The sequence below is a fragment of the Branchiostoma floridae genome, chromosome 19, assembly GCF_000003815.2.
Source record: "Branchiostoma floridae strain S238N-H82 chromosome 19, Bfl_VNyyK, whole genome shotgun sequence".
Lineage (NCBI taxonomy): Eukaryota > Metazoa > Chordata > Leptocardii > Amphioxiformes > Branchiostomatidae > Branchiostoma > Branchiostoma floridae.
In genome coordinates this window covers 10,132,345-10,145,056 of record NC_049997.1, presented here as the reverse complement: position 1 = coordinate 10,145,056, position 12,712 = coordinate 10,132,345, and the positions used below count along the sequence as shown (strand labels likewise).

The 12,712-nt window shown below is 40.0% G+C and overlaps 1 protein-coding gene across 23 annotated transcripts in view; it reads right to left on the bottom strand.

The window, feature by feature from the left end:
• Positions 1-12,712, bottom strand: part of LOC118406541 (neuron navigator 2-like) — a 239,444-nt gene that overhangs the window by 99,087 nt on the left and 127,645 nt on the right. Inside the window, exon 1 of one of the 23 annotated variants that reach the window (XM_035806626.1) lies at positions 2,915-2,926. The exons of the other annotated variants lie outside the window; for them this stretch is intronic. Within the exon in view, the coding sequence (XP_035662519.1) occupies positions 2,915-2,917 (3 nt within the window). The 5' untranslated portion in view covers positions 2,918-2,926. Of the gene's footprint in view, positions 1-2,914; positions 2,927-12,712 lie in introns of those variants that run through there. 23 annotated transcript variants of the gene reach the window in all.

Here is a 12,712-nt window from a genome sequence, read left to right as displayed (position 1 = left end):
CGACAAAGGCAGATATATCAGCAGGACATGATAGTAACATATTAAACAGGACACTACTTCCATCACTGAAAATTACAGGATGTTGCAATCGTCTTAGTTGTAGGTCCATCCGTAACATCAGTGGGATGAACAAAATGATTTACGGAAGTTCTAATATCAAAGAAATGCTTTACTTCATGTTCTGTCAGAGAAAAATCACACCCAGCTCATGAGTGATTGTGGAATGAGCTGAAAAGATCGGATATCATCAGTCAAAAGCTTCTGAAAGAGGTGGATAAGATTCTATCGTAACTTGTATCATCAATGACAAATGATGGCAGGAATGTTCTAATCATAAATTTCTATAATACTTAAAACAAGAAGTTCCATCAAAGCAGCCTTATTGAAAGGCAAACGTTGTTTGCCTCACACAAATAGAGAAATAAAACTGTACAGCAAGCCTCCAACAAATACCACAATTTATAGATACAACTAACTTTAAATCAAGTTCTTGCACAAAGCTTCCTTACAAAGTGCTGTTTAACAAACAACAAAGACTGGCAAACAGAAATTTGTTGCTTTCAAAATCATGACAGTCACGTGTGCTTCTACCTTTCATCTGTAAAGACATAAATTTGCATTCCCGATGAAACGAAACGACAATACCAAGTAACTTCTTCAAAGTTAAAGGTGCCTTGTTGCATTACAAAAACAACATAGTATATCATGGAACCATAATAGACTTATTTCTATAGAGATGTGATAGCTGGCAAAGAATTTGTAGTCTAGGAAGGTTACAACTCAATAAAGATGTGACAAGATCACCAGGAGTGAAAATGTCAAGCCCCAAATGCCAACGTTATCCTTCACTGAACTGAAACCGTCTGACTTCCAATATTTTCCCACCACATATTTCACTGTCAATAGTCTTCTTTAGGTATATCTTTTGCTTAATGCATGGCCCTAAACACGACTTCCCTCCTTCAACCAGGTGTAAAAATGGGTACCTGACTTACGTTGGGAGGTAAAAGGCAGTGGAAGGAGAAGGCTTCCCTTCAGTTCCCAATACCGTTCAATAGACCAAAGAGGTTATGGGGGTACTAGTATAACCTTGTTGCTCAGAAAAAGTGGGTAACGGCCTCAAAAACATTTGTACCTTTCTTTGCCTTCACCTTTTACAATGGCATAAGCTGTGGTGTCAAACACTTTCCTCATAGTCATATGCAGTCACATACAGTAGAAAAAGATAGAGCAAACTAAAACATACCCCCAAAATGCACCAAGGGTCTCCTCTTGCCTCAAAATTTGTGATTTCCTGCTGAGTTTGCAACTGAAGGTCCTGAGAGCCCCCAGAGCAAGGTTTACCCAAAATCCTTCACAAAGAAAGAAGCTTACTCCTTGTTTCTTTTACCACAGGGTCAAGAGGGGTCATCCTAATCCCCTGATGTAAGGATATTACAAGGACAGAACGTTGTGGTCAGGTTACAAATCTCACAAGATCGCTTGTTGGTATTCCTAAGTGTAGAGACTAGAGCCTTTTCAAGGGTAGGATGGGTGAGCGACTTTCTGTAAAAGTGCTATACAAGCAAGCCAGGATGTGTGACCGAACCTACATGTTCTGAATGAAATAAAAGGACACATCTTGCGGCACTCACTAAATCAAAAGCTGTTACAATGTTTGTTTTAAAGCTGGGGGTAAGGAAACTATCCCCTTCAAGGTTAGGGAAAAAGTTGTTGACTCTCTGTTGTCAGACAAAAACGTCAAAATGAAGTATGAGAGATTGACTGTCAATCGGACCCCTTCGGCAACATGGTCTTAAACTAGCTTTGACAAAGTACCTCCATTGTTCCCAAAAGACGTTAACTCCACTACATTGTAAAGGTAAATACAGTTGTTTGGAACCACAACTACATGTTTATGGCCAGACAAACACACAAAAAGATGTCATAGCCTATTAAGTCAGCAGTTAATGGCTTTTGGGAAAACAGGAAGGGGATTAAATACACAGTAGTTTAGATAAGACAGGAGACCATCTTTGCCCTGTAATCAGCCCTTTGATTATACTAGTAGTCTCTAATACTAGGTACCATTTTGTTATGTCCAAGCAGAGGTTGAGTGCCAAGATTGTGACCCTTCTCATATGTCTCACTGCCAGACCAACAAATTTCTGTTCCTTGTCGCAATGCCAAAGGACAAGTTCATTGTAGTTGGTTGCGCCAGATGCAAACATTGTCACAATCTTCCCAACCAACCTCTGCTTGAAAAGTACCATTGTAGACCAATAAGTTAAAAGATGATTTTTAGCATGTTCTAGTTGCCATGATCATCAACCACAATGGACAACCAAGAATTGTAAGCCACCATGAGAAGGCTAGCACTATGCACTACAGACAATGATCAAAAACATCTCCTTATACACGTCTTCAATACTAAATACGTCAGAGGAAAAAGCAAGGCAAAGCAAATTTGAACTGATATATCACTAACTGCTCTAGGTTTCGTAAAGACCCCATAATTTTGCATTCTATACATTGTACTACACTAGAATCAAAACCTGTCAAAAGTAAGGTCTTCAAAAAAATAGGAAGACACCAAGATCAAAGAGCAAACAAAGCTGAAGTACCTCAGTCAGCAGTTTGAAATGCTTACAAGACAACACAGGAGTATGGGAGTGACTGCTTACCAGTTACAGTTGACAGTGATGCGCTGACCAAGAGGAAGATATCCAAATCACAACACAAAGAAAGGAAGTTTCCTCAAAAAATATTCCAGGTTTGTCCCAGTACCTCTGATGCTCCCTACTCAACAACAGACAAGCCAACTGTGTGCAATACACACAAACAAGCCAGCCTTCCTAAAGCTTGTTCCTGTCCCCCCTCCTGAGTTAATTGACTTTTTAATTAACAAGTAAAAAGGGACGTCCAGTTTATACACCATCTAGGGACTTGGACAACAAGGGGTGTGAAGTGGCCAATGTGGTTTGCATTTGTTTGTGATAAACCCTGACAACAATCACAATTGGGTTAAACCCACCGCCCTTATGGTAATGAGATTGGGCGTGAAATGGATTGGAACAGTTTAATTGTTCGCACCTTGTTAACATTACAATAAATGACAGTAATTTACAAAGTCAATTAAAACAATGAGGCAAAATTACACTTTCAAGTTGTGCCTTTGTTCTAGACTGTGCACAATACCAGGGAAAGGAATTATCTTTCAAAGTTTAGAATAAAAACCAACAAGCCATAACTGATCTGTTTCTTCTTGAAAAATACCACAATACCATATACACATGTACTTAGCCTATTCAAGGAAAAAGAAACAAGGAATAAGTATTTGATTGAACCAAATAATTTATATAAAGGGTTGCTTTTTTTGGAAGTTTCTGTTTGAACATTTATCTTGTTTTTTGAAAGTTTATTTGTTTGAAGTTATATTCAACGAGCTGTCAAAGTGTCTACTGTACATGACATTGTACGTGTACAAAAATGGGACATACCATTTAAAAAAGGGTGGTGCCCTCCTTTTATCAACTGATCTGTTGACAACTCATTAAAGGGGCTGGTTTCAAATGTTCAAACATCTTCAAAACAAATATTATTCTGTTTTCTCTGGACAGGATGCCAGGCCCACAGTATAAACATACTGGCCAAAATAGACTCTTTGATAAGGCTGATAGTTTGGTGTTAAAACACTTTACAAATTAGACAGACAAGTCAGTCTTTATAGAGGGCATAGATAAAATCGATCATGCTCAAAGTTTTCTGCTGAAGAAACCCAAGGAAATCAATATTCTAGGGTCATAGAATACAAGTTGGCTTTTCTAATGGTTAAAACAGAACACAAAGAGCATTACCGGGGGTATGCAATACGCAATATGTAACTTTATATTATGTATGTGCAAATAGTTTTCAATGCCCATACATTCCAAGGGACTTTTATGAACCTGTAGTTCAGACTATTGGTCTGGTAGTTCAATCATGTTTACAAAACTGGTTCATACAACAATGTGCTTATAAATCATGTTCAGTAGTACTTCCATTTTCTTGTAGAACATAGATAATCACAACGTTTTGTCCCCTTGTGCCTGTTGTTGTAACATTCTACTTTGCCCAATGCTGAGGACATCTTTCATTAGTTTTATCCCATGTATTTGTCAAACATTGATCTAGGAATGACCTCGAACCTCCTTAGCCAATAATGTGTTTAAAATACCAGAAAAATTCCTGTGGTCGTCAGTACAAAGGGCTTGTACTAAAGGAATTGTAGTAAAACACTTCCAGGGGGGCTCTCTCCGATCTGACCTGGCGGCAAATTCAAAGCCACATGACCCCCAGCTGACTGTCTTAATCACATTAAGAAATCCAAACATCTTGAAGTTGTAATTAGCTCACAGTGGGGAGGGAATCTTACCCACAAGACGGTTACCCACTTGATGCAGTTTGGTCAAGTCTTGGAGACAATTTGTATCTTGACCACATTCAATTTTACATGTAAAAGACACCTTTCCTAGTATTACGGTCACAGTGACCACATTTGCTGGCAAATATAGGCACGACTGTTAAGCCAAAGACTTTCGTCATTTTATTTTTGTAGTACTTCCGCAAATTCAAGACACTGCGATTAGAGCCTCCGTTGTATGACTTTTAACTTGAACTTGAAACACTGCCAAAATACTCCATCTCCATTCTACCAAGAAAAAACCCACCACAACAGTACATGAAGAATTTACCATAATTCTGTAACATTATCCTCTGAAGGAGCATTTTGCTTCATGAGATATAAACAACCTGTTCAGGACTCAGGACTGCAAGTTTTGATGCTGTATGAAATCAAGCAAAGCTCGTCGGTCAGCCATAACCACACTTGTTCCAGCAAATACTTCTCAGAGAGGGACGAAAACAAGCAGGGATGACATCAAAACAAGCCTGTAATCTATATACTAGAGGATGTATTACACATTATTAAGTGGATATACAAACTGCAGCATATAAGAAATAAGTCCCTTTGTAGCAATATGTTTATAAAAAAAAATAGTACAAGTGTCATGATACATTCTATCCAGCAATGTACTGTGCTGTAACTACATTGCAAAATAAAATAAACAACTTTGGTTTGAAAGACCTTGATGTAAATCTTTAAAACCTCAATTCTACAACTTGTTTTCCAACTGCATCAATGTCTTTATCTTTGCACAGCAACCAGAAGGTCAAGTACATGTAACTCATTGATCAGATGTCCAAGAAAACTGCTTGTCTTACACAACCAAATATATACAGTTATACTTTGTAACTATTCTGTCAAGGTAAGTTAAACTTCTTTGCATGTTGGCTTAAGATAATTGTAGCAATAAAGAAGTATTATGTCTTTTTCCCACTTACCCAAGCCAAGTCACCAGCCACAAAACATCTCTTCAAAACACCTCAGACAGAAATCGCGAGGATTTTCTGTGAGACTTGGGAACCGACCAACCCTCACAGATGTGATTTGCTTTCAAAGCCCGGTGATTTCATGGTGCCGGGGGCTCAATGGTCGCCTTATGTCCAAGGAACACAGTTGTGAAGCACCGAAAGAGCGGACCCCTATAGTCCAGGACTCCAGTTCCACTGAACTTACACATAAACTGTGATCTGTTCTGACCAACCATGGCATTCCAGGCTTTGGAAGGGGGCAAGGCATGGAACAGGACTGTACCACCACACAAACTAAGCCAGGGGTGTACACTTCCTTTTATTATTATATTTGGGGACTCTAGTCTTAACATACATAAAGTAGAATGAGTCGAAAGTTGATCAGATTGTTACAATATATTCTAAACCATCTACGTAAGTCATTGCATTGCTAGTACCAAAAGATTTACACATGAAGTGCTTTGTTTCCCCCTCTTACTGGCAACACTTTCTAACCGCCCAAAACCCAGACCCTGAGACTGGGCCAACGGGGAATCACTTGCAGCGCCCTTTGCTTTGACTCCACTTTGTTGACACCTCTCTGTAGTCCATTCACCAACCCTCTGTCTATCACCAAGCAAGACCAGCATCAGACTGGTACCCCTCTGTTGCCATGGCAACAGCAGGTGTGGATGGTACCACTGCGACTCCAGGGAGGCGTGATAATAATCAAACCGTCCCTCCGCGCCATTCAAGGTGGTAAGGAAAACCTGGACTTGTGAGAAAAACAGACCTCCGTGTCGAAGTTCAAGCTTGTGCATTAGCAATGACCACCAGTGTTGGGAAACATTTTACATAAAGTTCATCGTATCCAGGAAGATGTAACCAAGATAATGAAAGAGATGTAACACTCCTTTGATGATAAACGGAAAGGAACAAGACAAGATTTCAAACACAGATGAAAACCATAAAAAGAGCTACTCCTGTTGAGGGCAAGTTTTGCAATAAGATCACCTGGTTTCCATGACAACAGCAAAACATCTGTCACCACAGAATCCTTACCATTGTCACTCAGAAGATTCTGATCAAAAACCTGTTAGAGGAATTGAGGAAAGAAGGGAACCAAAGCAGTCATTGATAAATTTGCTACAAACACCAGTGCGCCATGACTTCTCCTTCTCTCATTTTCACGCAAAACAGAGCAGGGGTTGTTTTGTAAACGGCTCGCTACATGCTCGCGGCGTCGGAACAACAGGGGCGCCATGAGCTGCATGGGAGAAGACTAATTGAGGCAGAAGAATGGCGCTCCCTCGGGGCGGCGGATTGAGTTACCTCTGCTCTTGACACTGCATAGAGAGGTAACCAGCCTGAGGAGGGCTCAACATAATCTCCAAGCAGATCCTACGGTAGCATAAGATAGTATCAAAAGCTGGCAGAGGAGTGAAGCCGGCTTAGGAGCGTGTTTCACTACATGGCAAATGGACACCTCTTGGCTGACTACACTCCTTGGCCAGTTTGGTACTATTTTATGCCATTGTGGGATCTGCTTGGAGATTAGGCTCAACACAGGAGCTGTACTGTTGTGGGTAACACTCTTCACCTATCGTGTTCAGCTTCAGGGAACAAATAAACTTTTGGACCAAGAAGAGCAAAATATTTTAAAGGAAATTGGTTGAAGAAATGATTGTGGACACTTCTTTGGTGGTAAAAGTCTTTCTAAACCAAACAAAGGATCTTTTTTCAATTCTTATTCCCAGAGAAACAAACTTTGGGACCAAGAAGCAATAAATAGTGAAACATTTCTGAGGAAATTGATTGAAGAAATGGTTGTGGACACTTCGTTGGTAGTAAAAGCCCTACAAATAAACAAAAAAGCATCAGTGTTTAATTTTTCTTTGATTTGCTAACTTTTGTTGTCACAGAACAAACAAACTTCGTAACCAAGAAGTGCAAAGTAGTGGAACATTTTTGAGGAAATTGGCTGAACAACTGATTGTGGACACTTCTTCGGTGATAAAAGTGTCTTCAAGTCCAAATGTACTTTTCCTTACTTCTTTTGTCACCGACAAACAAACTTTGGGACCAAGAAGTGCAGAAAAGTGAACCTTTTTATAGTTATACATATATTTTTTATATATGATTTTATATATTGGCTCGACAATTGATTGTGGACACTTCTTTGGTGGTAAAAGTCCATCCAAATAAATTTTTCTTTTATTTCCTAACTTCTCGTTACTTACTGATCACTTCTCTCTATTTTATTTGTAGCTCTAAATGTACACACTTTCCTTACAATCAGAATCTTTTCAGAATTTTCAACATTAAAGGTGATCTATCTCAAAATTTTAAAAGGGAGACATTCCACTTTTAAGTGGTGTCACATGTTACATAAAATGCCCAGAATGCACTGAAAGGGGTACATTTGAAATATTTTGACATCCAAACATGTCAAACAAGGACAATGAACCAATTAGTGATAAGTGTGTTTTCAAACATGGCTGAAAACAGACCAAGCATTCAGGTATCATGTTTTCCCTGTCCTTGGAAGAAAGGCCTTGACTGATGCATCCTTGAAGCAACACCACCTGTCTGTTACCAGTAGAACTGCAGATATATTAGCAGTTGGTAGAGTCACCTTTTACGTAGTGTATTTTCCTTGGCCAAAAGAAGCTTTCTAATTTACACTAATAGATGACAAGAAAACCTTACAAGTATAAGTAGGTAAAAATGTTTAGACCTTAGAACTATTACTAAATGTAAATGTAAACTCATCGGTATCCTCTTGAATGTTTGCATATTAACGCTGGTTCACCTTTATCCGGGGGTAACCTATATTCGTTGTCTCTAAGAAAAACGTATTTAGGGATATTAAGTCGATGGACGGTGGTTTCAGATCGGAACATTTTGAAAATATTGCAAATTTGAAACCACTGTCAGCAGACTTAATACACCTAAATGTGCTGTTTTTAAAGACAATGGATAAAGGTGACCCAACGGATAAAGGTGAACGAGCGTTACATTGTAGTAGTCCTTAGCTTAGGAAAGTTGCTATTATTTTATGGTATCAATAAAGATTGCTGTACCTCGTTATTAAGTGAAAGTAAAAACCACTGTGTTTTCTTCTGTCCTGTTTTGTGTCCTGTCTTGTCTCCTGTTTACCTGCTATCCCTGTAATATGACCTATGCAGTAGTGAGTCTCTCTAGTTTATTTACTCTGGACTTATCACTGTTTACCTTATGATAAGATATAGTGTACAGGAGGGGTAGGGTAAATAACAGCCTTTTAGACAAGTGGATTTTTAGCAAACTAAACAATGTAGTTTGTTTTATAGTAAATTATACACTTGTCAAATAAGGGACAAAATTAAGTGTATGATCTTCAGTATAAGGAGAGATAGCCAGTTTGTTCATTACATTTTTCAGCAAGCGCACAGACCTCTGCTACCACTAACAGGCTTACAACTTGTTTTTCACAACCCATTTGCAATCCGACTGACAACAGTCGTAGGCTGTCGTAAAATTTTGATGGCTTCAAATATTCAATCAGGCTGTGATAGGAGAACTAGCCTGGTTGAATCTCACTTATAGCAGCCTGCTCACTTCCAGCCCTGGCCTGGACAGCAGAGTTTGTTTTACACAGACTATGATAGAACCAACTGCAGACAAGGATTCAAGACAGTTTTTTTGTTAACGACAGATGGTTAGCCTGAGTACCATCCTCAGTAGTGACCGCTGGCTCAACCTTGCTAACCACAAGCTAAAGTATGCTACACTAGAATATCGTATCACACATGCATGTCTGTCCCAATGAATGCCTCAGTTTGCGACCGTTGGACGAAGTGAAAGAGACTTAATCAACCAATGAGGGAGCAAACACGGCGCCTGTAAGAGACCACCACCATCTCGGTTCCTATCCAGGGAAACTCTTCGTGACATGTTCAGATTAGGAGCTTCCAAACCACTTCCAGTTGACATTGTTCTTGGCAAGGGGGATGATACTTTTGGCTTCAACCTCAACATCCTTCGTTTAATCCATAATTCCTTAACTCCTTTTGAGGAGATTTGCTGGATAAATGAGATTTGGTGATTCCGTGATCCGTAGCATCTGCTATCACTTTACTGAAGTTGACAAAATGTCAACTTAGAACAGTCAAGGCCATCCAAGACAATTTTCTTCAGCTGTCATTACATCTATGAGGGAGGTTTCAAGAAATCGTGAGGGTCACAAGTTTCATATTGTGGTAGCATTCAGTCATGCTCAAATGCTGACAGGAAAGTTTAACCATTTCAATCGATGATGATAAAAAAAAGTTTTCGGAAGTTTTCAGAAAAACTTGTAAGGTTTCGAGGGCTCACAAGTCACATCTTTTTGACAAAAAATCATTCCCAACTGTGTGTTTTTTGGACTTTTATCTGTACAAGTGCAACCTGAAACAGCAGGTACAAGGAAATTTGATTTTTCCATCTTACAACAAATGGTTGAGACATGTATGCTCCCTTGTGTTGCTGTTGTTTACATTTTCAGAGGGAATGAGTTGTTTATAACAGTTGACTATGAAATCAACCTCATGACATGTAAGAGCAGAGGTTAACTCTCAGTGTAAACCAGAACGTTGGCCACTTTCTCAGGACTAACATTACACCAAAATATAACCTCCTTGATAAGCCTAAAAAAACCTGTCACCATGGTTTTTGAGGAACATAAAGAGTAGATTGACAATTCAATGGAGTAGAGATGAACAGAAGGATTAAAAGGCACCTTAACATTATACTGACATCATCCAGTAACTTAGGCCCAATCTATACACAGTTTTTACCGATATCGGTGGATGTGTCGGGAGGGATCTGGAACGCTGGCCGCGGGACACCCGTGGCGCTTGCAGTCATAAACAGCTATATAGCCTAATGAGCCCGCGTTGTATGCTAATGAGCCTTCCCGAAGTCGGGACACATCTACACGCGCGCGGAAGCTGTCGGGGACCCCTGCTAAGCTATCGGGGACCCCTGCTAAGCTTTCGTACGAATGGTCCGGACCTTTCGGGAGAAATTTTCCCGATATCGTAATGGCGATATAGCAGTTCCATCTAGACGATGAAAAAAAGCTGTCGGCGAATGGTTGTAGGCTCGCCGATATCGGGAAAAACTGTGTGTAGATCGTGCCTTAGTGTGGAATCTGCAGTATCAACGGATGCCAGTAGGGGGACCACTTCAAAGATTCAAAACTTCTTTCGAAAGGTAAGACCTTTCTATAATCTAAAAAGTCTGACTTTTGTAAAGTAAAACAAAAACAACTTGACCAACTAGAGCCAGTAACAACACAAAACTTCTTACTTTTACAGCACAGATGAAGTACTGTACTCTCTTGAGCAGAGGTTGAAGGAGAGTTTAGTGTAGAGTAGAGTCATATAATGACTTCTTCTGGTTGTCATCCCTTTTCTGATAGCTGATTCCTTCACGATCAAGAAGACAGCAATGTTTTCTCCATCAAACCTCTGCTTGGACAATACAGATGAAGACTACTACAGTACCCTAGCCTGACTTTTCACCTAAACTCTGCTCCAGGCCAACCACCAGCTCTCATGTTTGACCCAGTCTTCCATAAGTGGTCCCACTTGGCAGGCTCTACTTTCAACATAAACATCCCATCAGCCTCACAGGCAAGGTACATCAAAACCACAACATGTCAGCTGGGAACCCAACTTCTAATGAACCTTCTCTGGATGCTAAAACCATCATAAACTTTACATCTACAGTTCCTTTCACTTGTCAGCTCTTAATAACAAACTGATGAAAAACACTGTCACTGTGGTCTTCACTTTCGTCTAATTAGGGCAAAGAGGACGACTAGTTTACAACTGCAGAAAAGCTCTTCACGCAAGAGAAATAAACAGTCGATGCAGGTCACAGTGTAAAGATTATATCCCAAAATGAAGTGCCTCCATTAGCCTTCATTTCTATACAAACAGATGGCGGCCTGTTTACCGTGGATGTCAACTGACCTGCGGAATTAACTTGCCCTTTTGGCTCGCAGTTAAACAACTCGAGAGTCAAAAATTCCTCTTCAACACATGACCTTCCTACTACAGCAACATTCATGTGAGCAGTCACTATTACACTTCATCTGAAACATAGAAACCTACCTCATAAACTTGTGAGAAACCTGCTGTTTTCTCCTCAGTCAGTGTTTCGCCAGGAGGTTGGGGTTGGTTTGGACAAGTACAGATGAAGGACAGGGGGCATGTTGCTGTGTACACTGGGCCCTGTGGACATTCCAGTATCTCCCAGCCCACACACCCCAGACAAGATAAAGCCCCAGAGCTGGTCACCCCTGCCCTTTGCTGCCTCCCTGACTGGCCAGGCTAGCCATGCAGCACGGACTGGTGTAAGGTAGCAGCTCAGGGATCAGGGCTCCCACACTGCAGGAAAACATCTTTGGGGGGTTCAGGACCAGGGCTATGTCCAGGAGGGGCTGCATGCTCTTTCAGACTATGTCGATTTCCCGAAATTGTAAAGGAAAGCCGTTTTATTCACTAATTCGAAGGAGGTGACCAAATTTTGGATATTTGCCTTCCATAGTTTTTAGTGTCATCAATTAAATTCAGGTTAAAGCGTTGTTGGGTCCCCCATGCAGACCCTCCTACAGGATTTGCTTATTGGACCAAAATTCCACCCTGTCAATCCACAAATCTCAACTTTATAAAAATGTATATGTAATCACAGATTAACAATGAAAGTTAACAACATGGGATCAAAGAATGAGTGGGTCTGTAACAAGTTCAAAGCTGTAGAGGACAAAGTTGGGTCTCTGTGGCCACACCCCCTACTCTCTTGTCAAGTTCTCAAGGGTCAGAATGTTCCCTTGACTTTATTTTCCAACCTTTGAACAGCGCAAATTTGAAAACTTCAAAGACTTCTTCTTTCCATTCTTACATACTGTCTGCACCCCCTCCATATTTTCAATTCCTCAGACAACTTGGTTTTCTCAAAATGTAAACAAAACTGTAACCAACCCTTTACTTTTGGTAACACAAAGCGTAGCTTTTGCCAAATCCTTTTTAACATCTATGTTATAATTTCTAGAAAGTTATGTGTATTTACTGAGTGACAGCTGTCGGCAACAAGAACTTTGAACTTGTCTCAGCTAAATTATTACTAGTCAAAGTGAACATTAAAACGGCACTTTGAACTGTAGATTCTAATTAGAAGGATACTACTTCAGACCTTTCTCCATAGAAAAATTACACAAGCTACTCACATATTAAGTATTTTAATAAGGTACCCTTTCATACTTCATATCTACATGTACATCATAAAATCAAGCTGTACACACTACACTTGACGT